This window comes from Pyrus communis, chromosome 3, assembly GCF_963583255.1.
Source record: "Pyrus communis chromosome 3, drPyrComm1.1, whole genome shotgun sequence".
Taxonomy (NCBI): domain Eukaryota; kingdom Viridiplantae; phylum Streptophyta; class Magnoliopsida; order Rosales; family Rosaceae; genus Pyrus; species Pyrus communis.
This window is the reverse complement of record NC_084805.1, coordinates 20342992-20369624: the sequence shown is the minus strand read 5'-3', so window position 1 is coordinate 20369624 and position 26633 is coordinate 20342992. Positions and strand designations below refer to the sequence as shown.

At 38.4% G+C, this 26633-nt stretch overlaps 1 protein-coding gene and 2 pseudogenes across 2 annotated transcripts; all 3 read left to right on the top strand.

Annotated features, from left to right (window-relative positions):
- The first annotated feature begins 401 nt into the window (after nucleotides 1–401).
- On the top strand, nucleotides 402–4736 carry LOC137728392 (WAT1-related protein At4g08300-like; annotated as a pseudogene).
- Nucleotides 4737–16154: 11418 nt separating this feature from the next.
- On the top strand, nucleotides 16155–21890 carry LOC137728061 (autophagy-related protein 9-like). 2 transcript variants are annotated; one of them, XM_068466945.1, is made up of 10 exons: nucleotides 16155–16456; nucleotides 17229–17870; nucleotides 17989–18309; nucleotides 18964–19186; nucleotides 19421–19600; nucleotides 19697–19903; nucleotides 20249–20326; nucleotides 20404–20474; nucleotides 20584–20694; nucleotides 20852–21890. In XM_068466945.1, the coding sequence occupies exons 2-10, from the start codon at nucleotides 17299–17301 to the stop codon at nucleotides 21714–21716; spliced, it is 2628 nt and encodes an 875-aa protein (XP_068323046.1). In that variant the 5' UTR covers nucleotides 16155–16456; nucleotides 17229–17298; the 3' UTR covers nucleotides 21717–21890. The 2 variants fall into 2 exon arrangements, with proteins under 2 accessions (XP_068323046.1, XP_068323047.1); XM_068466946.1 differs by having other exon boundaries at nucleotides 16155–17870.
- Nucleotides 21891–23010: 1120 nt separating this feature from the next.
- Nucleotides 23011–26322, top strand: LOC137730171 (protein KINESIN LIGHT CHAIN-RELATED 2-like; annotated as a pseudogene).
- The last annotated feature ends 311 nt before the right edge of the window (nucleotides 26323–26633 follow it).

Here is a 26633-nt window from a genome sequence, read left to right as displayed (position 1 = left end):
CCTCATTGTTTTACCTCCCTATTTTTCACAGCCTCTCACAATCTGTGATGCTCTTTGTTTGGTATGTTGAGCGTCTTTTTATTGTAAAAATGGGGGAAGAAACCAAATTCCTAAAAGCTCCATTGGTTTCTTCAAAGTTAATTCGAAACAATTAAACATCCAATTATATTACCGATTAATTAGAAATTACTTTACCAAACACTCCACGTATGCAACACCGGCCGGCCTCTCACACAATCACAATCTGTCCTACATTATATGATGTACTGATTTGCATACAAAAGAGTTATAAAACATATATAAGATATATCCATATAGATAGTAAATAAACGCACGACGGAGCTACAAAATCATCATATACAAAAAACGTTACCAGCAAGAACAATGTACCAATTTTTGGTATGGAGCAGGAAAATGATGCTTCAATCACAATACGTATGGGTATATTTTATGATTTTAACTTAGGATTATTAGAATGGCTGACAGATGATGGAGACAAAAGGAACGATTACCTCAAGAACTTGGATGATGTAACGTCAATTTCTATTTGTGTAGCCATTTAGTATTACAGTATAGTGGTATTCTTCTTCATTTGTGAATGAGAGGTCTTAGCTTCAATTTTCACCAAAGGCAAATTTAAACCACATTATTGCTAGCCCATTGTGAAATGAGACTTACTGTGACATCCCACATCGTCCAGGGGAGTGATCCTTAAATGTATATTACCATCCCTACCTAACATGAGGCCTTTTGGGAGCTCATTGGCTTCGGGTTCCGTTGGAACTCCGAAGTTAAGCGAGAAGGGGGCTAGAGCAATCCCATGATGGGTGACCCACTGGAAAGTTGCTCGTGAGTTCCCAAAAACAAAACCGTGAGGGAATAGTAAGTCCAAAGCGGACAATATCGTGCTATGGTGGTGGAGCGGGCCCGGGAAGTGATCCGTCCCGGGCCGGGATGTGACAATTTGGTATCAGAGCCTAACCCTGGTCGTGGTGTGCCGACGAGGACGTCGGGCCCCTAAGGGGGGTGGATTGTGACATCCCACATCGCCCAGGGGAGTGATCCTTAAATGTATATTCTCATCCCTATCTAGCATGAGGCCTTTTGGGGGCTCACTGGCTTCGGGTTCCGTTGGAACTCCGAAGTTAAGCAAGAAGGGGGCTAGAGCAATCCCATGATGGGTGATCCACTGGGAAGTTGTTCGTGAGTTCCCAAAAACAAAACCGTGAGGGAATGATAAGCCCAAAGCAGACAATATCGTGCTACGGTGGTGGAGTGGGCCCGAAAAGTGATCCGTCCCGGGCCGGGATGTGACACTTACCCATCCCCTCCCTAGATAATATCGTTTGTTTTTTTTTTTCAAAAAATAAAAAATAAAAAATAGATTTCTATCTATCCAGATGCCAACAACAAAAGGAAGCTACAAAGCTATTCCTTTCTTTCCTGTTTTACTTCTTCGGATTTTTTTCCCGCAACATAAATATAATTAGGAAAATATGCATAAATAGAATTGGTCACAAACTTTTAACCAAAAATCAAACAGCGGGAATACTAGACAGACAATTAGCTATATGTAAACCAGGATATAGCGCCCCTCTATTTCTATTTTCGATCAAAAATCTATAACCGGTAGTATTTGTGCATGTTGGCCAAAGAATAATTCTGCAGAATCCTTTGGAAGAAGTTTACAACAGCAAGATAGAACAAGTCCAGTTTTGTGTAAACGATTGGAGGGAAATGAGAGAATAACTGGAAGAGAACAATTCTTATTCTCCACACAAAGACACGTGCTATATTGTGTCACTAAATCACTATTAAAACACAATGTACGGAAACAAATTCATTATTAATTCCTTGCTAATTTCTAAATTGCTTCCAATACATATATCAAATACACAAATATCCACATAATGTTTTTGATTTGTACAATAGGGTAAATACATGACATTTACCCTTTTCCATTTCATGTAACAAGTTAATTGAAGGGCAACACAAAGCTAACAAGACTTGTCGCTTTGCAAGGGTGGTTTCCCGCTTTGCGAGGGTTGGAGAAGGAATATCTATTATACGCAGCATTACCTTTACTTTGCAAAGAGACTGTTTTTACAACTCCAACCTGTGACTTTTTTGTTACAAAAGAGCAGCATTTCCGTTGCGTCAAGGCTTACCCTCAATCTAACAAGTTAATTAATTATTTAAAAAACAATTAATAACTTCATTAAAAAACCATAACCATTCAGTCTTACAGAACAAAGTTCAATCGAACCTAATTTAGGCCAAAGAAAGAACCAAAATTTTATTGGAAATTAGTAAACAAGCTAGGGGCAATGCTTGAAATGCCCTGACAGGACTCAACATGACATTGCCGCCGTCGGTTTTGTTTTGAACTACGTTCTGCTAAAGAGATGGTTGAAGAAATGTTGGGCTCTGGTTTCAGGAATATAATAAGAGTGGCTAAACTAGCACATTAAAAAGAATAAAACCGCACTTGTGCTTGTCATTTTCATGGCAAAAAATCATGGTCTGAGCAGGAATTTACAAAGAATGGGATACTCTCAACATGCGAGCATAAGCAGAACAGAACCACATTCACAAATACGAATGAATTTAGTGCGTAATTGCTTTGATTATAAACTGGAAACGAGTAGCAGAAATATATATTGTAGGTAATGAGCTGTGGCATCTGTTACAGGATGGGCTTCGCAAGATTCAAGCCGCACATTCTCATGGTTTTGGCACAGATCGGTTATACATTTCTCTACTTAATTACAGCTGCATCCTTCAAACACGGGATGAACCCTCATGTCTTCGTAACTTATCGACATATAGTAGGTGGCTTAGTGATGTTTCCATTTGCCTATTTTCTTGAAAGGTAAAATTTTCTAACCTGCTATCACGAACTAAACGATTAGAGTGCATTTAAACATTGAATAGATTCGATTAGCAAGTCTCAGCATTGTGAGGGTTTACCATTTGAATTATCGTTTCTGTTTCCCTGCAGAAAAGTAAGGCCAAAGTTGACACTAGCAGTGTTTCTGGAGATATTTTTACTGTCTCTGCTAGGGTAAGGATAATACTTTTCTTTCAATTAACATGAATTGAGTGAAGAAGGAAAATACTAACCTTTTTCATTTGATGACAACAGGGTTAGCTTAACCCTTAATATGTATTTTGCGAGCTTGAAGTACACGTCTCCAACCTTTGTCACATCGGTCGCCAACACCATTCCGTCCCTAACTTTTATAATTGCAGTCATACTCAGGTGGGGCTTTAAAAGTTCAAGAACACCTGAACGTAAATATACATCTTTCTCTTGTTTTTAACAACACTTTTCAATGCACATCACGTGTAGGATGGAGGCTGTAGATGTTAGGAATCCCCGTGGAATAGCTAAAATCTTCGGAACCTTAATATCTTTGGCTGGAGCCATGACCATGACCTTGTACAAAGGACCTGCCGTGCAAAGCTCACCAGGAGCTCCAATACACATCACAAGTAACTCTGTTCACGAAAACTGGACGAAGGGATCAATCCTCCTCATTGGAAGTTGTATATCATGGTCCACATGGTTCATAATGCAGGTACTCATTGGATATACCAGTTCACTTATCAATCTACTTGAAACCTGCCTTTTTATGGGTATGCAAAGAGTCCGCCTAATTCATAGCAACACAACAAACTATCCATGCCTTATCGGCTGCACAAAAACATTATGATAAAAAAGAAATTAAATCAATGTAAAACTACTAGATGGTATTGTACTGCAAGAAATTTCATTTACGGTAAATATTCTGCTATCCGTAGGCAATCACACTGAAGAAATATCCTGCACAACTGTCACTAACCACATGGATAAATTGTATTGGGGCAGCACAATCGGCTGTTTTCACAGTAACAATACAACACAAAAGGGCAGCATGGAGTATTACATACAACAATGACTTCTGGTCCATCATCTATGCTGTAAGTAAATATATGATACGATTAGAATTCTAATTTATTAAGTAGCTATTAACAGTATGCTTTTCATGATAAAAAAAAAAAAAAAAACGACAGGGAGTTGTATGCTCAGGTATAACGGTCTTCATTCAACTGTGGTGCACAAAACAAAAAGGACCAGTTTTCGTGACCATGTTCAGTCCCCTTGCAACGGTATTGGTGGCAGTTATGGCATACTTCATTCTTGGTGAAAGACTGCACGTTGGCAGGTAGAAGCACCGTAATGTCAGACTTGCAAGCAACATGTACACACACACACTCAATCTACTTAAATAGGTGTCTAATTTGATATTTCTCTCACTCAGAATACTGGGAGCAGTCATTATCACCATCGGTCTCTACATGGTTTTATGGGGCAAAGATAGAGATCAAAATGTTATCAGGTCGCAAGAGCAAACTATATTAACTAGTAATGAGCAGATGAAACCCAAGATACAAATGGACACAAGTACAGGGTCCTCCAAATAGATCTTGAGAAAGAGGATGCAACTGTTGGTTAAGAGTATGCATCCTATCATTCGGAACAATGTAATAGGAAATAAAGCAAGTAGCAAGTTAGCTAAATGAGTGTCTTTTTTGTATTGGTTTGTATGTGATGGCTTAAGTACTGAGTGCTAGCAGATTAAGGTCGATACATCAAACATATATCATATTAAGCTTTAACTTCATGAGAAACGTCATCAGACCTACCAACGAATGTAGTTAAGGAGAAGATGCTTAGAAATGACCTTCAAGAACTAGCACATCCCAATCATCCTGCATAAGAAAATTTTTGCTATTCATTTAAAAAGAAGAGGAAAAAAAAAAAAAAAAAAGGATGACTAAAAACTGTAAAAAGGAAAATTGATATTTCAATAATTTTGTTGCCAAATATCATTCTTGACAAAAGCCTTCATACTAGATTAGGCCACCCAGATTTACTTTACATGACTACTTATTAACTATAAAACATCTACAAAATGCCTAATAAAATGGGAAAGCTGCACATTATCCCAAAATTTGCTTCTACAATAACCTTCAAAATACCCAGGCATGTAGCTCACTTTGCTTCTTCAAGCCGTGCACGTATGGACTCCGGGTTTGACCGTTTATTAATCCTGCAAGAAGATTGACACGTAATGATATCAAACAATTTGATCAAGGTTCTACATTCATAATTCAATATAACATACATTAAAAGTTGAAAACATACAATTTGTATATCTAACTATAAAGCCAACTCACTTGACGACACTTCCAGATGTTAATTGACTTTTCAGAAGTCCATTCTGGAATCAGTTCTAATAGCAACTTAAGCTGCTCTTCGACTTCACCTGTGAAAAGAATCACAAAAAGGAACTTACGCTTAACCAAAGTTTCAATACATTCGGAAAGAATCTTCGGATATAGATTACCTTTGTCAATGACATCCACTATCCTAAAAATCCTCGCCTATACACTTGGCTACTGGCACAGCCCTAATTAATCTCTAGGCATTTAAAAATTAAGAAAGGGCGCCTAGACCTGACTAGGTGTCTGCCTAGACCCGCATAGGCACCCGCTTAGCTCACAACTCTCACTTAGACAGAAAATAAGTAACTTTTATTTTGCATTTTATTTTTTCAATACATTGTAAAAAACTTATTGAATATTTGGATGAACATTTATTATATCTTTGTTCCCCATGTTTTTAATATGTTCTAATACTTTATAATCTATATGTTATTCTATTTTGTAATTTGTGTATCCCAATTCAATTATGTTTTTGGGGATACACAATTGAAGTTAAAAGTGATTCCAATGAAGAAAAAGGATATTCCGATGGAGAAAGGTTTAATCTGGTTGCAAGTGCTGGTGATTGTTACATCAATCACCAAATAAAACAAAAATGGAAATTCCATTTGGTTCGATAAATAACCATGCAATGTTGCTTCTTTAATCATTAATCAATATTTGTTGTGGCGTGGAAGAAGAAGAAAAAGAATTGTGGCTGGTTCTTGATGGAGAATGGGTCAATTAACATGTGAAGAGTGTGAAATATAGGTAGAAATTATGGGTGTATATTGAAAGTGTAAGGTGTGAGGGTGTTATGAGAAAGAATGTGGCATGTGTTATGATAAATTTTAATTAAAAAACAAATTTAAGGTGTATTCAACAATATGTGAGGTGTTAATTAAACAAGCCATCAATTTATTCATAAATTTCTCTCATTTACTTACAACTCCTGCAATTTAGAAGCCGCACGCATATCTTAAGAACATTATTAGTGCGAGAATCAAAGATTTTTAATTAGAGATTTCCTTCTGCACTTGCGAGAGCTTAGAAAAGTCTTTGAAAATGGACTTCATCTCTCATTCTTCGGCACAATGACAAAAGTTATTACTGCATTTTACAGTTGAAGCCAATTTAGCGGAGCAACAATGTGTGTGGACAAACATGTGACCAGTTTGTCGATTCATCAACCAAAACCATAAGTATTTATATAGTCCGCATTTTGGTTGGATTAGTCGACATATATTCCCTTGAATCCACTTATGAAAAATGGTGATTTCGTATCTTTGCGAGGGATGATTTAGAAGATCAATTTACCTAATGAGCAGGCTTAGCAAAGTGATCTTGTAGGCACAAGATCTTTACTTGGGGTAAGAAGATGCGTCATAGCATAATTGTTCGACCTAAGTGTCCCAAATGGTCGTGCCAAAGCAAGTAAACTGCTCAATTACCAGGTTTCAGGGCGGCAACATGTGGTGTGTTTCCATTTGGGAGACAACCCATTGGCCCTAAATCAAAGCTTCAGGCTCATTATTGGAGGTGGTGCAAAGATATTTCACTCTATTTTCTTCAGTGGTTTCATTTATGATCATTGTTCTCTCGAATGTCCTTAAAAACTCAACGACAAGGAGAATTTAAGGTCTCTTAAATGGTAATTCATTACCATCATACAACAAGGAGTGTGCCAATGCTCTTAATCAGGTTGGATAGACCTGAAGTCGTTGTTAGAGATATGATTTAGGTGTAAAGTTAGTGTGCATAGTATCGCATTCATCCAAACAACTAACTTTCCCACATTCTTACCTAACCACGTGTTTAATTGAATCAATCACATGTATTAAGAAACATGATTCAATTAACTCATATTTGAGGACAACATCAATAAGATTATCCATAAGTAAAACATACACCAAACTTGAATCCAAGAACATAGAAAAATGTTCACAAAGTAAATGGTTTACTAAAGGGATTCGGCCAACAAGGCCATCCATGTCAAAATTCTACTCTTCCAACGATGTTCACTAGAGCAAAATTAATCTCACATATTGACTACGAGAATGGTACTCCTCAACAACATTGGTAGGGGCACGAACATGTGTATAGCCAATGATCTATTCCATTGAGACAGAAGTAGATTTTGCAGGGTTAAGGTTTGAGAATACTATCCCTTATTCTTGAAGTTTTTAGGTCTTAGGTGCCAAGGACTTCGAGCATGATGCCACAACTTGGCAGGCCCTGATTCTACCATATGTTGTAAAAACAAACTTGAAATTGGATTGTGAGAGAGATAGACCCCGAATTGGATTTGGTAGGTTCCAGCCGAATTGGGTATAAAGCCATACATTTCTCTTACATTTGTGGTAGTAATCAAATTCGAGAATTTGGTAAACTTCCACTTTCTACACTACTACTTCAGGAGTGAGTTAGAAACATGGAAGGACGAGAAAAGTATTCTTTAGTCAAAATTCGATTGGATTTATAAACTTCAGAATTTTACTCATTCATGGACGTAATCATGGTGTGCTTTAGGCAATGTTTTTCATGATTAGATAGTCCATAGAAGCGAGCCAAAAAGCCATGGAATCCTCGTTTGGGAGGTACTTTCGTTTGTAATGCTTCGGGCATAAGTCTTCGAATGAAGATCATAGCAAAGGTTATTCAGCTCTTCCTTGCCATTGTTGGCTTCAATGGTTTCTCAGCTTCTTAATAGTCAAGTGGAGATTCACGTCTTGTACCCCACATAAAGTGGTTTCTCTTAGAAACGTCCAAATCAGGAAAATCGAATTTGTGACTGTTCAACTATCCGCTGAATTGGAGGGAACAAGATTGTGATTGGTGCTATGGGAATGAATCATCCATAAGTATCAAAGTTAGAACATTCGAGTTCTAAGACATGGTTTTCATGAAAAACGTCGGGTTTTCATGGGTGTGTAGTTTTATGAAAACTTCGGGTTTCAAAGGCACTAAATTTGAAAGTACAAGTTCAATTTAGTTTATGAGCGTTTAGTTCATAAAGGATAGATTCCTGCAAGAACACAGAATGCAATATGTTGATTTAAGTGTAGTGGATTTAAGTTGCTTCAGGAACTCAAGTGTGAACGCTTCGGGACTACGAAAGTATGTCAACGGTTCAAAGAAAAGAAATAAAATATTGAATCGTTAATGTCCAAAAGTGATATTCAGATCAATAATTTTGGATTCATTATCAGATTAATGGACTGCATGTCACCTTTAATTAATTCAATAAATCAGGTCATACATGATCGATTGTAAAAGAAAAATAATATTAAAATAATATTATCAGGTCTAAAATAGCATTGTCCAAAAGATAGGGTTGGGTGCCGTGAGCAAAATAAGTGTTCGGGAGTGGGTTGCAAGCCACGGGTCCAATGGATAAGCCCATCCATGAAGGCTGGCATGTTGGGCCAGAGGGGTTAGGCATGCGAACAGGCCTAGCAAAATTGCTAGCCTGGTTGTGGTGCGGGGAACCCAGCCAAAGACTAGTTATAGTATAGGGTCGAGGAAAGGAGCCCAGCGGCGTGGGTTGGCTGAAAAACTGCAGGCCGAGGCTAATATAAGCCCAGCAAGCATGGTAGCTTGCTGGCAGTGGGCCGAGACAAGGGATCAGGGCTGCAAGCCCATGCCTTGGAACAAACCCAGCATGCTTCTGGCATGTGGGTTTGGGCTCGGGTGGACCGGGGCTTTTAGGCCCGTGTGACATGTAAGCCAAGCCGAGGCTTGGTTATGTCTGACGTGGAGCAGCAGGCCCAAAAGGGCTGCGCAGGTGGTCCAGTTTGTCGACGCCATCCCACGGTGATGTCAAAGATTACCCAAATTTTTTTTCGAACCTAGGGTTTAGGAAACCAAAATTTGCTTCTAATTTATTTTATATACATTGACTTACAAATTTCACATAGCAAATAAAATTGCATAATGTCATGTCTCGGCCCGAGCTCCCATCACATCCCGGGCTCAACTCCACTGTAGCACGATATTGTCTGCTTTAGGACCCGACCACGCCCTCACGGTTTTGATTTTAGGAACTCACACGAGAACTTCCCAACGATATTGTCTGCTTTAGGACCCGACCACGCCCTCACGGTTTTGTTTTTAGGAACTCACACGAGAACTTCCCAGTGGCTCTCGCGCAAACTCGCTTAACTTCAGAGTTTCGATGGAACCTGAAACCAGTGAGCTCCCAAAAGGCCTCATGCTATATGGAGATGGGCATGTACATATAAGGTACATCTGTGAAATCCCATCCCCGGAATTTCACCATGCATTATGTACCACGTATTTTAAATTCGTATTTCGTGATTACGTGATCTTTATTAGTTAATTTTAATGCCATTAATTTTAAGTTTAGAAATTGATTTGGCATTGAGTTGGAAGTTTCATAATCAATCTTTATCTCTCATTGACAATTGGAATTTACAACTAGTTTTTTTTAATAGATCTCGAACCCACGAATACATAGGCGAAAGCCGTTTGCGAGTCCGAATTATAACGGTATAGTTACGGACGTTTGAATTGTGAACTTTAGATTGTGGGAATTATTAAATTCCATAAGTAGGTAAAGGTTAAGTTAGTTTTTTCTTAAGGGAACAATCAGATTTTTTTTTTGGGGATTATAAAAAGACGTTGAGGGAGGTGAGAAGGGGACATTTCCCCCCCCCCCCCCTTAGTTTGTCACCCGTATGCTTCACCAACATAAACTAAAACCTGCTAATTTCAAGCCAATTCCTCCGGTTCTCAGCTGACCTTCTTATCTACTTCACTTGTAACTTGCTTGACTATCTCCTTCCTTCCATCTCCACCAAAAATCAAGTTTGTTTGAGGCTTACTTCAGGTAGAACTCCACCGGAGAACCCAGTGATTCTCAACGGCGATTCGTCATTCCGGTGAGTGTCACCATTCACCATCACCCTTATTCAACTTCCCTTGGACCCAGGAACAAGACCCAACTGGTGATTGGGGCGTTGGAACACCAAAGAAGCCGAATTGAAGAACACCCACCTTAGGGTTTCGTTGGGTGCGAGCCAATTTGAGGGCCTTCCCGGCCAAATTGGACTCGGCCCCAGGTATAAAGTTTATTCTACTTGTTGAGATAATTGCTCTTGTAAAATTTGGATTTTTTTGGGAAAAAAAAAAAAAAAAGAAAAAGAAAAGGGTCGAATTTCTTTGTTGTGTGACATTAGTGTTATGGAAATGTTGGCGATGGAATAAGACATTGGAATGTGAATTTTCATGCATTTTGTAATTCTAAGTCTGCATTTGGATGCTTTATGTTAATGTGTTCAATTACATTAGAAACTAGCCTTACGTTACTGCCTTGATTTATAATGGGCGTTTGACTGTATTTTCATGCCTGCTTCTTGGGTATTTGAGGGAAGGTATGAAGGAAATGATTGTAGGAAGGGAGAGATTAAGGAAGCCGGTGGGGAGGAGACTCTGTGATACCGGGCACCTACGTTTCAAGTAGTTAATTCAATTGTTTAATTTAGTAGTATTGCCGCTGGAATCCCTACTTTTTGACTACGTAATTACTGGAACTTTTACATCTAATTGTGGTTTATGTTCAAGTTTATATATATATATATATATATATATATATATATAAAGGATTTGGTATCACTCTGTTTCTTATAATGGGTCATAACGATGCCTGGAGTAGTGAAAATCTAGTGATTGGATCTTATGGAGTAAATGATGTAAGATCATGGACCCTGCCTTAGAACAATGGTTTGATCCCTTATTAAATGTGTTATGGGAGGCATATAAGAGTTTTTGATTATGTGAATTATCGAAGGAAATCTAAATGTGGACTTGTGCTTTGTTCAGGAGGTGATAGAACGTGATGCCTTGACTCTCGTGCTAAGGTGCATTAGCGTGGGTTCGAGGTGAGTGACTTCAATATACGTGATATTAGTGATTACCTTGCTTTTGTAATTACTACTCTGTGAGGGTGTGACTTAGTTTTATAAATATATTTCTATTGAATTATTATGTTAATACCTAGTTTTGATTTAAGATTATGGAATGAGATTTGATTATTACATTTTGAAATATGATGTAAATTGTTTGATTGGCATGATGTGATGAAATGTGAGGGCTAGTGGTGGGTCATTAAACCATTGGGGATTTTCTGTTTTGATATTGTTTCATTTATGATTCGTTGATCCATTCTAAAAGTTAGTATTTATGCCTTACTTCTCTTAGTTGAGCTTTTGTAAATGAAGTAACTTGTGTTGGTCTCAGTTCTTTGAACCATTGTACATTATGGGTGTTGGCTTTCCACGATTCCGTTGAGTGATGGTCCGGAATCGTACCCATTCGGATTCCGTTGAGAGATGGTCCGGAATCCCTCCTACTCCGCGATTCCGTTGAGTGATGGTCCGGAATCGTAACCATTCGGATTCCGTTGAGAGATGGTCCGGAATCCCTCTTACCTCGCGATCCCGTTGAGTAATGGTCCGAGATTGTATCCACCTGGGTTCCCTGAGTTTGAGTTGAGATAGTTGCAAAGGTGTAGGCTTTGGATAAACTGTGTCACCCTAATTTTACTTTCATTGTGTGTATGTGAAAATGGGTGTGAGATGTGATAGTTGTTTCAGATGAACTTTTGGATGTCTGGGTGACTCCTTTGGAGTTTCAAAGGGTTGGAATTACATTCAATGTTATAAATTATGTTTGATGGATGATTTTTAATAATTGTCTCTCATACTTGGTATTATTGTCACTCACACAAACTACGCAGCTTATATTGTGTGGATGGTTGCCGATGTACCATTTCGATGGTGTAGGCACTGAACTTACAGGTGAAGGTTGAGTAGACTTCGAGACGGTCGTAGGTGGGGGTAGCAGTGCGGTATCAAAGACTTGGAGCGTTAGGTTACCCTTGATTCACTCTTGTACTTTTTATTTTGGGACTTTCTTTTGAGCATCTTGAACTTGCTTTTGGTCTGGCGAAGGTTGTACTTCTTTTTGGAATGTACATATTCGTAAATATCAAGTGGTGAACTTAATTATCTTCATATTAATTTGGGTTATCATTTAAAGTATTTCCTTCAGTCGCTCATACCGTATTCAACAAACGTTATTTTCCTTGTCACGTGTCGATTCTCGACGTTTGTTGGGATCGGGGCGTGACAACATCACCCCCTCTCCGTTAGTCGATGTGGGATGTTACAATAATGCATGAAACAAATATATGAACATACACAATATATATATATATAGCGGAAGGAAAATATAAACATAGGGGCTTTCATACATCATGGGGAATGTTTTCAAGCTTCAAGGTTGTTTCAAATATCTTACTTTATTTTAAGTGTACCTGACTGGTAGAAAACGACAAAAGCTATTGAATTTGTAGAAGATCATTCTCAAAAAGCCAGAATTGCATCTTCAATGCGTTGTATCACGTTCAACACAGAAAAATTAAATTGAATCAATAACATGTAGATCAATTCAAAATAATAAATTAATCATAAAAAGAATGATTAAAACGTAATACTCTCCTAATTGAAGATCAAACTCTCTTTAGTGCAGCTTCAAGAGCTTGTTGATAACGTGTTATAGGCATAATTTATTGAACGATTATGGAGGTCATAGAGAGAAAGAAAGGTGTGGCAATAGTAGAGAGAAGAGAGAGATGTGTAATTGTGGGTGTGTTCTATTCCACCCCATTGTGTCTTTATTTATAGTAGTAGAGAAAGTTAATTTCTTACCCTTTTAGGATTACAACTCTTAATAGGTAATCAACTCCTAATAGGAATATGATAGATATTCCAAGATATACTCAGAATTACACAATCACATTCTTAATCTAATAGGACTGCAACAATATATTTTTTTTTAATAAAAAAAAAGCAGCAACAATAACCACCTCATATTTTGGGAGGAGGATCATCTTTGGATTTTCTTTCTGGGGATTCTAGAGATCCTTACATCATGGTCGTTAATCGTACATCGTGCAGTTAGTTTTCGTTAGGTACTATTTGTGTTTAATTTTAAATAATAAATTCAAAATGATTTATGACCGCACAATGTACGATAAACGGTTAGGATGTGAGGATCTCTAGCATCCTCACAACTTGGATCCGGATGGGATCCATCTCCCATATTTTCAACCTGGCACACAAACTCCAAAGGATACCTAATATTCACCAACTTATCTTTTTTTTTTTTTTTGGGTCAAACAATAGATTTGTTGGTTCGAAATCCCGCAGTACTGTAAGGCAACACTCATCTCCATCACTACAGTAGATGACTACTTGCAATATTCACCAACTTATCACTACTTATTTGTTTTTTTGTCAAGCGTTACATTAAATTTGTGGTTAGAAGTCAAAATAAACAAATAAAGACTAATAAAAGGGAATAGAAAAATCCGAACATTTGATAAAAAAGAAGGCAACAACCTCTTTAGGAATCGAACCCACAGAACACCTAATGCACCAACTCGTCACTCAGTCAAACTTTTGTCATAAGATTATATTTGCATATATTTTCGATTTCTCTCTTTATATTGATAATAAAGATAATGTTTTCTGTCGTCTCTCGGAGTATACAAGTTTTGGACATATAGAGAGAACCAGCCTTGGACATAAAGTCAATAATGATAAAGAAAAATTAGTATAGGCTTACCTCTCGTGTAATAAAAAAACCAACAAAAATAAACATAAGTTAATGGAAAGAATTACCCGGAATGTGGAGGAAATATATCGCACACCACAGATATGTTTACGTGCGCCGATGTTGTGTTTGAATACTCGTACACACCTCTCTCGATCCTGAGCTTGAAGCTGGTGTAGTTGCACGGGATAAGAGGCGGGGACTGCCGGCCGCAAAGGTAGCTCAACTCCCGGGTTGTAATAAACGAAGGAGATAGTGAGCACCATTGAGGCAATGAATGTCCACAGCAATGACGAAGCCACGAGCTGAAGAAAAAAAGCTTATTAAAGCCACTGGACAAAATAAATTAAAAATCTTCGTGCTGAAAATAATTTAGGGTTTATTTGGTATTCTTTTCAGATTTAGTTTTTATAACTCAAAACAATTTTTGAATTCAAATCCTAAACTCTTGTTTGGTAAGAACATTTTCAAATCCTAAACTCACTGTTGTCTTTTTGTAAGCTTCTTCTCCTCTTCTTAGCAACTCATCCAGTTCAACCTCCTGACGACCTCTCCATACCAACATGACTCATCTCTCCATTATACAACTCCAAAATCGTGTGGTACACTAACGTGGCATGAAGATACATTGTCCCTAGCAACACGAACACACAATCCGCGACGAAATCACCCTACTAGGATTAGGTGGAGCTACACAAATGATCCCATAACACCAAGTGATTGATCATCCCCAATCTCTAGACTCATAGAAAGAGGAACATTGATGTCCTCGATCCTAGAAAGAATGCTATGCTTATGCACATCACCATCGTCGTCGTCATCAACAATAACATTGTCAAAAGTACTGAGAATAAGGATTGAATTATGTTACCATTTGGATTTGGGTCCTCCGTGGGACTAACATTCGCTTCAAAAAGACACGGGTTGATTGATTGCTGTGCAAGGAATTGGACAGATACTTGTCTACGAACATGGGGTGGTCGTTGATGAGAGCATGCCACCATTTACAGTAACACTTAAATCGCATCAATGATTTCGGAGGCAGAGTTGACAGATTTTTCTCCAACAAACCTTGCCCAAAATTGGAAGAGGTACTTGTAATTTGTGCAATGTCAAGTATCAATTTACCCTTCTTCGATTGTACACACACAAAACAACAGCAAGACCACAAGATTCCACAATATCACATTAGGAATTGATTCGCGACGCAAACGTGAAAATCAGTAACAAAACGTCATATACCCATGGTAATAATTTTTCTCAATTCCTTTTCAGTTAGTGCGCTTTTTTGTTTAAAGGTTATCTGCGTCCACTGTTTTTCTCTTCGTGAGCCTTGTGACTCTTAACAAAGATAGATTTTTCTGTGTGCTTGGAACACAGCATGTCATTATACAATCAGAAGGACAACTGAAAAAAAAAAAAAAAAAGAAAACAAAACAAAAAAAAACAAAAAACCTTTCCTTCAATTATATAATGACATATAACATCCATATTTCCAGCACACTGAAAAGTCTCGCCTAAACAAGGCCTAATTTTATAATAGTAGAGATTGTATACACCCCCAGTATGAGATTAGATGAAAAATTGGTATAACGATATATTACACTAAGAGGATATGAGAATAAATTTGTATCAAACTTGTTATGAAATGAAATTCGAACCTTAAAAATTTGATAAGAGTCGAAACTTAAAATTAACATAAACCAATTTCTTTATTTAATTCATAAACAAAAAAAGAAAAAAGTTCATGTGCCTCATAAGTTCAAACTTTTAAAATTTATGTACAACATTCCACAACTACCGCTATCTTAATTACAACCATTTTACTAAGACAATCAATGTCGCTATATCTAATATGGTGCTCGTTGGACCAGTTTCTTCCACCCTAAGTAAAGTTGTTTAAATATGTATATTAGGCTAGTTGATTGAGATAGCGTGTCAGCCTCCTTTACACTCTAGTTCGAATCGCCCTCGAAAATACCGCCACCCTAAAAAATAGATTCGTGGGCTCCCCTGTAAGCTCTTAACCCCAAAATATCAGTGTTACCCAGGCCATCTTTAGGCCCAAAGCAAACCCTCCCCAATCAAACTCGCAATTTTTAAAGATTTTTGACCCCATTATTCTTCAATTCCAACGAAACCAAGGCTTGTGAAGCATCAAACGCAAAGGCCTCCATTAGCAAAAGCACTTACCCAACTTCACGTCTCCTTCCCAATCTTTTCTTATTATTTGATACAATTTAACAAGCAAACTCTCACACGGAGAGAAAGAAGCAGAAGAAAACAAAACACCAAAAAACTAAAAAATAAAAACCCCAAAAGCTTTCCCCTGTCTTCGGTTTCTCCTCTCTGCTTTCAATCAATCGCAGAGCCATTTGTGTTTACAGGACCATTGCCCTTCAGCTTCTTCCCCATTTTTCACCTCCACACCTCTCTTCCCCTTGCCCTTTTTCTCTGACCGTCCCAATCCGTTTCGAATTGGGTGTCCTTTTCGAAACGTATCTTTCCTGTGTTCCAATAAATTTCATTGATTTCGACTCTTCTGAGGATACTGCTTCGTCGGTCGGACGTAAAGATACCTTCTTTAACTTTATCGTGTTGGTTTTCGATTTGGGTTTTCTTTGTTTAGCCCAAAAGAAAGAGTAAATATGTTGGAGTTTTGTTCAATTTTTAATTATGTGCATAAACATGGTTTTGTACTTTTTCTTGTCGAGTTTTTGCATTTGGGTTTCTGGGTTTTGTTTGATTTGTTTGTTAGACTGTTATTTTCTCGGCGAATTGACTTGTGGTCAAGCTCAATGATCAGGTTTATTCCGATTTTCGGATATGATTTTACTTTGTTGCACAAAAGTCTGGAACTTTCCCGGAAAGTAAACAGCCGAAGTATATTGCTTTATGTAGGATAAAAAACAAAGTGGTTGCTAGGCCTACGGGATTTTGTGTTACATTGCACTGGAGAGGTTCCGTGAGCGTTTCTCGCGGTTGCGCTGTGTTACTTTTACTCAACTAGATAGTGAAACTAGAGGCCATTTTCTAAGTTTGGTTTGTTTGGCGTATTTATATACTTTTTAGTTTATTTTCAATCAGAAAAAACTTGGGTTTAGCTGATCAGTTTAGTATGCTGGAGACAGTGCATGGTTGGTTTCAATTGTAATTTGATCCTCGTTAAACTGTCATTCCAATGCGATGATAATCCGATTGAGGTGCTTCGGTTTTGGTGGGAGGGCTTATTAATTTTGTTACTGCATTGTATAGCTTTCCCTCTTTCACCTATGTTGAAGTTTGTCTACAACTTTACGTGCCGGTAAAAGGACTTATTTTATGCTTTTTATTGCTTACAGAACCCTGCTTAACAGGTATAGTGGTTTGTGGAATGGACTGGCTGTATCTGTCCATTGTCAGCCTTTGTGAATGATGTTCGGTAGGTTGAAGGGTGTGACGTCTCTTGGCATTTTAAAGTGGAAAGGCGATTCATCTTTGACATCAGCATTGCTTAGGGATGTGGCTCCTGAGGTTGAATTATCTGAATATGGTAGGGCACCGAGTCCTGGCAGTGAGAGCCCTTCAGGGCTTCTTAATGGTGAGAGTATAAATGTGGAACCAATTGCTGATTTGGACCTGTTCTTTGAAAGGCTCTACAGCTACTACTGTGAGAAAGGACTTTGGTGTATTATTATAAAGTGGATAGTTGAACTTCTGAGCTTGGGCTTCACTATATTGTTCTCAGGATTCTTCTTATTAAAAGTTGATTGGAATGGTCTTCGTAATGCAAAATGTGGGATGGATGCATTCGAATCTGGAATTAAGCCCTGTGACCTTGCTAAGGAAGCCCTTCATCAGCACCCATTAACCCCTCTAACTCTTTCCAAGGCCATCATTGTTGGATATTTGGGCATATTTTCCATTTATTTGGTCTTCTGTTTTTTGAGGTTTTTCTCTCAGTTAAGGGATACTTTGGGTGTCCGTCACTTCTATCACAACAGGTATGTCTGAATAGTTCGACCTCAAAAGATTTAATGCGTTTTTAGCAATGTCTGTTGTTTTTTACAGAACCTATGCCTTTATTAGTAAAGAATTGTGATTTTGGTTGTCTTCTTGCAGTCTCCATGTCACAGACAATGAAATTCAGACCATGCCATGGGCATCAATTCTTGAAAAGGTTGTTCAGCTACAAAGATCGCAGCAGCTCTGTGTGGTCAAAGATCTTTCTGCTCATGATGTGGTTATGCGATTGATGCGGAAGGAGAACTACCTGATTGGAATGCTTAACAAGGGAGTGCTTGCTTTCCCGATTTCACAGTGGGTTCCAGGTGCTGGTCCAACTGTCAAGTTTGGCTCAGATGGAAAGCAAGAACGATTAATACTGACAAAAACCCTTGAGTGGACCTTAAATTGGTGCATTCTGCAGAGCATGTTTGATCGGTAGGGTGAATCTTAGTACAAACATTATGCTATACTTGTGTACTCCTCGATTTCACTTGGATTCTTGATCTCTTATCCAAGTGGCATATGACCTATATCATATTTACAGTTATCTGGAATACGTTATGATGCCTTCTTTCTTGTTTTTGTACTTACATGTTTTGTTAGCTACAGTGAATATTTATCCTATAGATGCTAGGAGCAAAACTGTAATGCACTTCTTTAAAATGAAGCTAAAAATTAGAAGCTATATCAGAGATCATCCCTGGCTGGCAAGAAAGTATTGGGTTGAGTTGGCATAGTCTCTTGGTCAAACTTTGTTGAATATTGTAACTGCTTTTAGTTTCTAATCTACTTGGTGTACTTATAGATCTTTGCACGATATAAAGAAAAATGATAAACTGGGACCTATCTACACTAGAACCTTGGGTAGGAGGTTTTATTGGTTCGAGTGGTCATGCTTCAAGGACTACTCAAGGGTAGAGTATGGTTTGGTTGATAGTTTTTCATTCTTGTTTCATTGTCTGGTGTTGTGTATTTCCTTTTACATGAAGTGTGTAATTCTTTTCAAATAGGATGCAATATGGAGCATATTATTTGTCCTGTGTTTTCTGTTGTATAATTCTTTTGTAATGATGTGTACTCTTTCTGCAGAAATTTCTGTGTTACAAGGGATTTTATATCTAATCCAAGAACGTTAAAGAAAAGGCTTATGGTAGTTGGGTTCGTAATGCTTCTCCTTTCACCATTTCTTGTCATATTCATGCTGGTATATCTCTTCCTGAGGCATGCAGAACAGTTTTATAACCATCCAAGCACAGCATCATCTCGAAGGTGGTCAAATTTGTCAAGGTGGATGTTTAGGGAATTTAATGAGGTAATGTTTTAGTTCCTCTCAAGTTCAACACAATCCTTTTCCCATGTCTGGTACTTATGCTACAGAAAAATTTGGTAGTCAAAAGTTGTCATTGAAGGTCCAATTAATATGTTGGCTTAGGAAAATCAATCTTCCCCTCCCTTCATGGATTTTGTTTGCAGTGTCTATAATTGTACTGTGTTTTGCACTTTTCTCTCTTTGTATTAATTGTACGACCTGCATGGTTAATGGCAGGTGGAGCATTTATTTAAACACCGAATCACTAGCAGTGTAGTGCATGCTTCTGATTATCTGAAGCAATTTCCGTCTCCTATGATTTCTATAATAGCAAAATTCATCTCTTTTGTTTCTGGTGGGTTTGCTGCTATTCTAATCATCATTGCATTTCTGGAGGAATCTCTGCTAGAGGGCCATGTAAGATACTTATAAAGTAATGCTATATCAGGCTGTCTGTATACATATCGATGCTAATAAGTTATTTTGTTTCTACAATATTTTTGAACCATGTAGATATTTGGACGCAACTTGTTCTGGTATGCTGCTGTTTTTGGAGCTATCACAGCTATCAGCAGGGCTGCCATTACCAATGAGCTGCTGGTCCTTGATCCAGAGGTGGCAATGTCTATGGTGGTACAATATACACATTATATGCCGAAGACATGGCGTGGCAAAGAGAATACGGAAAGGGTTCGGGTTGAGTTTGAAACCCTGTTTCAGGTAATCCTGGGACGTTTCATTTCCTCTTGTCAGTTTTATACTGGGATTGATTATGGGAAATAATCATGGGCATGCCAATTGAATTTATGCATCACATACATAGTACGTTCCATTCTGCATTTCTATTTTCCGTTGGTGAAACAGATACTTAGTAGGGCCATTTCTGCATCACATACATGGTTGAGTCTATATAGATATGTCCCAGTAAATGTTTGATTGTTCACAACTAATATTAAATCTAGTTTTGTAAATAATTTTGCTCTTAACAAAACAACTTATTATTGCATGTTAGATTAATACACAAATTAAGCTGCTGCTCATGCTATTTCGTTTTTCCAAATGCAGTATACTGGAATGATGTTACTTGAGGAGATGGCCTCAATCTTCCTTGCTCCATATTTACTTATATTTGTTGTCCCGAAGGTCAGTTTCTATTGTAATTGCTAATCTCACAATTTGCAGTTTCTTGTTTTAATGTATTTTTGTGTTTTATTTTGCAGAGGGTGGATGACATATTACAGTTTATTGCAGACTTCACGGTAGATGTTGAAGGTGTCGGTCATGTATGTAGGTCGGTATTCTTCACCAATCATTGTTGTCACTGTCTTTTCATCTGTATTCTGGCACCATATACTCTATTAACAAGAATACGAAATTTGACTGCCCTGAATTCTTGGCAGTTTTAGCACCTTCGACTTCCAAAAACATGGTAATAGCAATTACGGGTCTCCTTACAATGTACCTCGCTCCCAGAGGAGTTCTCAGGGGAAAATGGAGAAATCGTTTTTGAGGTATGATCACAACCATTACCCATAAGATTCCTGTAGGCAGCAATTAAGTAGTTGTAAAAAAAAATGCAATATTACTAGGACTATGCTAATTTGGCACGCCCCGGATAAATTCCTTTCCGCATCTCAAATCTTATGAGCTATCCAATTTTTGTGGCAGCTTCAAGAGCAACTATCCATCATGGGACCCAAATACTCAAGGAAGTCAGTTTGTAAAACAACTGAGAACTTTCCGGGAGCAAAAGTTGCAGGGACAAGGAACTAGACACACATATTCTCCTCCAAGAGGCTTTAGCGACAGGAACTTTTTATCACGGGAAAGGCCAACCCCTGGAACTGGCTATCACATGGGGTCACTGTGGTTAATTGATGCGGATCAAAAGAATCACCCCTATCTCCTTGATTGGTATTACACCTCTCGGCCACACCATACGGCAAGTTACACCGGGGACATTCCAGAAGAACCATTTGAAGCTACTGAGCAACATTCTGCTGATTGGAATCCAACCAACTGTCTAGATAATCAACTGAAATTTGAAGATCTTTGGGCTCAACACTATGATGATCGTTCACAGTCTAATATGGGGGCTTCTACTTCGGCACCTTTCCACCGAGAGAGTGTACTTCAGCATTATGACGCGGGTACTTCTGCACATCCAATGCAGAGTCATTGGTGGGCTAGAACTGGCCGACATGATACACAGCCCCAGTCAAGTTTTCTCGAGCCTCCAGATTTCGCCCAACACGGCAAACAGCCCCAGTCAAGCTTTCTCGATCCTCCAAACTTCATGCGTCAGCCGTCAGACGATTATCACGGAAACTTCTCAGAAAGAAGCTTCAAGGAACGTGAACAAGAAGAAGAACTGGAACAAGAACAAGAACAACTGTTGGATTGGAGGAACTATCACAGTTTGTCCCAAACAAGGTATGTGGATGACCTAGACTTAGAGGCAGGAGAGTTTAATCTTCATTTCGATGATGTGTATAGTACTAGACCTCCAGAAACTCTGGAAATAAAGCCATAGCCACCCCCAAGCTTTTAGTGATATAGATTTGTTCCCCTCTGGTTTTTTCAAGAGGTTCTTGCTTAAGTAATTTGGGTGGTTTTGCAGCTACTGTGGAATGTGATTAGCGTTAAGTACTCATTAAACGAATCTGTGTATTCTTTGTTGTATATAAATTCAACCGATTCTTGATTAGGCCAATGCTTAACTTTGTGAGGGTGACTGAGGCCAAAGAACATCCAGAACCCCTCCAAATTTGTACAGTTATATCCACTTGTATATATGTAAGTTAATTGTCATTTTTAATTTCTTGTTCTATGATGCCACTAGTATTGTGGATTATCAAGTTGCATTCTTGATCACTTGTAAACAGTGTTTTAAATATCGACGAAATTGTCAATATTTTCATTGAAATGTCCAAAAACCAAGTATAGATATGGTGGGGGGAGGGGGTTGGAGTCTGAAATGCAAAATGTCAGCGAGAAATCGGAAAATTTATGATATGGATAATATTTATCGATTTATTAAGAAAATTTCACCAGAACCATTGCACATTTGAAATTTTTTTGAGAATTTTTTCTCTAATTTCAACTAAATATGAATGAGTTATATACCTACCCCAACTTAGAGTTTACCATTTTCAAATTGGCACTTTCTCTCTTCATCTTCAAGTCTCTACCGTCTGTATCATTTGTCATATATTATGGTTTGATATGATTTTCTTTAAAGTTTCAGTTTGAATTTTTATGTTTTGACAAAATTTTCATCATCAAAGACAATCGATATCAATATCAATATATTCATCTATATTTTTATAAATTTGTGTATCGATATTTCATCCACATCAATATATTAAACAATGCTTATAAATAGAAAATCCCAATTCAACTCTCATAAATGGCTAGTTTAATAGTCTTACCAATAAGGCAACAAAAGTAATGATTCTAAAAGAAGAGAAACTTCAACAAGATTGATTCAAAGATCTCTTACACAAAACGAAACTAATATGGAGTTAAATGGTATCGAAAGTGATAATTTTATATTTTTGTGAGAGATGATGCACTCAAAACCATCCCACTCGTGCTTTTATTCCCAAACGAGCACAACTATGTCAATACTTTATAAGTTGTAAATCTGCTTGACCATGATCACGGCTATAATTCAATTGTTAACTAAGGTCTTTCAAACTTGAAAAAAATTAAAAACCATGGTTCGCCGGGAGATCCCTTTAACAAAATGAAAAGAAAACCGCACAAAAAATATTACTGCCCACATCATGGTTCTTGTCCATCGTCTCCACTGGCTCTTTTCACAGAAGCAGTTCGTAGGGTTTATGCAAAAAGGGTTTAACAAAAATCCCGTCACAAATTCACAAAAACCTCTCAACACCTCCGACCATGAGAAAATCTTCAATCTCTCTCTTCTCCCACCTCACTCGCCTGAGACTCAAATCCTCCGCTCCTCCTCTTCTTTCCAGAAAGTACATTTCCGACCACCCCTCCTCCTTCCCCTCTCCGCCGCCGGTCTCACCGGCACGTTTCCGTCCTTGCGCCATAACCCATGAATCGGTCTCCCAAAACAGCCTATTCCAAGCAAACCCATCTCGAAATATGAACACCCTCGTCGAATCATCGCCTCAAATTTCCTCCAGGCAGAGAAAATCCATGTAAAAATGGGACCTTGAAGAAGCTTTCGAGTCTGCGAAAACCACCGAAGAAATGCTTGCGGCTTTCAAGGCCATGGAGTTGGCTTTCGAAGAGAGGGAGCTCGGCATGGCTGCTCTGAAAGTCGGTCTCAAGCTTGACCAGGAAGATGAGGATCCTGAAAAGGCTCTGTCTTTTGCTACCAGGGCATTGAAAGCTTTGGATAGAGATGATAGCGGTAAGCCCTCTTTGGTTGTTGGCATGGCTTTACAATTGATGGGTTCTGTTAATTCTGGATTGAAAAGGTTTAGTGATAGTTTGGGGTACCTTAATAGGGCTAATAGAGCATTGTGTAGATTAGAGGAGGAGGGTTTTGATGTTCGGGATCTTAGGCCAGTGCTACACGCTGTGCAGCTTGAATTGGCGAATGTGAAGACGGCAATGGGGAGGAGAGAGGAGGCTTTGGGGAATCTTATGAAGTGTTTGGAGATTAAGGAATTGATGTTGGAGAAAGATAGTACTGAACTTGGCAAGGGACACTGGGATTTGGCAGAGGCATGTGTAGCTCTTTTGAACTTTAAGGATGCATTAGGATTTTGTATGAAGGCGTTGGAGATTCACAAAGAAAAGTTGGGGAAGAATTCGGTTGAGGTTGCACATGAAGGAGGCTTCTTGCGGTTATTTATACAGGGTTGGAGGAGCATGAGAAGGCGTTGGAGCAAAATGCATTGTCACAAAGGGTTTTGAAGAATTGGGGTCTTAGTTCCGACTTGCTTCATGCAGAGATTGATGCTGCTAATATGCAGATTGCCCTGGGAAACTTCGACGAGGCTATTCAAACTTTGAAGCATGTTGTTCAGCAGGCAGATAAGGAAAGTGAGACTAGGGCACTGGTGTTTATCTCGATGGGAAAAGCATTATGTAATCAGGAAAGAACGGCAGATGCAAAGAGATGTTTGGAGCTTGCTTGTGGAATTCTTGACAAGAGGGAGACAGTCTCTCCAGTAGGTGTTTCTGAAGCATACTCGGAGATAGCAATGCAATATGAAACTATGAATGAGTTTGAAACTGCAATTTCACTGTTAAAAAGAACATTGGCTTTGCTTGAGAGGCTCTCACAAGAACAGCACTCTGAAGGAAGTGTTTCGGCTAGAATAGGGTGGTTACTTCTGTTGACCGGCACGGTCTCACAGGCTGTTCCTTACTTGGAGAGTGCAGCTGAGAGGTTGAAAGAGAGCTTTGGTCCCAAGCATTTTGGCGTCGGCTATATTTACAATAACTTGGGGGCAGCATATTTAGAACTAGAGAGACCTCAGTCAGCTGCACAGATGTTTGCTGTTGCGAAGGACATCATGGATGTCTCACTTGGTCCCCATCATGCCGATTCAATTGAGTCATGCCAGAACCTCTCAAAAGCATACGCTGCCATGGGAAGGTCTGAACACTCGTTCTGATTGTCTTGCATATTAGATTTATACAATGTGGTTATGAACCTTGCTATTTCCCATTCTTTCCTGGTCAACAAAAGTGAACTTAGTACGAATCTGGCACTTAAATTCTATTTATCAAGTAGCACTCGATTGAGATGATTGATGCATTTAGTAAAAATGTTTAGTCTTATGTCGATTGTTATGGACAAATATAGATTCTCAGAATTTCTCTCCTGGATTTTCCAGCTTTGCCCTTGCAATCCAATTCCAGCAGCAAGTAGTGCTGAAGATGAACTCAAAGAAGCACACCGAGTTCTTGAACAATTGAAGTTTAAAGCCCGTAACACATTTGCAAGTAATGAATTTACAACAAAGGCCTTACCTATACCCCAGACCCAAACGCATGCATCTGACAGGAGTTCACAAGGCCGATTTCCTGTGAATTAGAAGTGTTTGGACATAATTTAGAAGATGCTCAAACTTCTTCATCCGCTGCATAGCTTGGACTGCAAGGCTTCATAGATTGGTGAGGGTCTGTGGCTGCTGGTTTTAATTTTTTTTGGTAATCTTACGTAGCTAGTTATATAAACAACACAAATTATAATGTTTCCTAGTTTTTCCAATGTCTTCATATGGTAAGTATTTGTGTACTAGAATAAGTCTCATTATTCTGGAATAATCACCCTTTTTCTGGTGCAAGTTGATGATTTTGGCCCGCATTCGAGTTTAGCTTGCCTACGAAGCTTGTAATAATAATCTTGGTCCTTAATTGCTTGATTAATAAAGGATCTTACCAGTCTTTGTGATACACTTATCATCTGTTTAGTGGGAAATTAATCCATATTTCAAGCGTGTGGCCCGACAGGTTTACACTCTCTTGCCAGATTTGTCTGAGACATGTTGCCCTACAATATAGTAACTCTGTTTCTCTTGAATAACTTCTTGATTATGTTTGGTTGGCAAAGACGTATGTGATGATGATGATGTTGGTGTTGGCTCATATGTCTTGCTTTGTTACTTTTGCCCTTGGCTTATTTTTTTTTTTTTTTTGGGCATGTTACTTAACAAATGGGAAATTGAAGGAATTGGAGAACTAAAATATAGGAGAAGGAAAGGAAATCGGATCAACTAGTCCCGTCGATTTATTTCCAATTTTTAGGCATTTGATTGCAGATTTCAAGGAAAATTGTACGCGTTTTCAATTCTTTACGTGTAAGTAAATGCAGGGAAAGTAAACGAGGGAAATGATTTCAATTTCTATTTCTTGCAAGTAAACATGCCTTTAGACTCGAGCAATCTAATTCCTTTTTAGAAATTGATTTTTGCACACGATTTTCTCATCATCCATACCGTTGCTTATTTCTGGTCCTTGGACTGAATAGATCAAAAGAAAATCTTGGGACAAAATTAAAAATGAATGGACATAAGAAATATCATTCATATAAGCTTTCTCTCTATGTAAGCCCGAGAGAAATTCCATGGAAACATCACGCCTGCAAACGAAGTTGTTGCAGGCCCACACACAAGCAAACTCCATCTGAAAGCCGAAGAATCCAAAGGCAAATCCCTTCGAACTCTTCGATTATGAACATCCATCATCTTCCACCTCATCTTCTTCTTCTGGGTTTGTTGTTTTAGAGCTAAAGAAGATAATTTAAATATAATTTGAATCATTGAAGTGATCACTGCTCCCGACCTCGGTAAACCACCTTTACACTCCTCTCTGTTTTCAATTTGGGACTCGAATTCAAGCTTTCATGTCCTTTACGTTTTTCATACTTCTTTCGTCCAATCCTCATCACCCTAGCCTCTCTGTCTCTCTCTCTCTAAACAATTTCCAATTGATTTTTGGAGAGAGAAAGTGG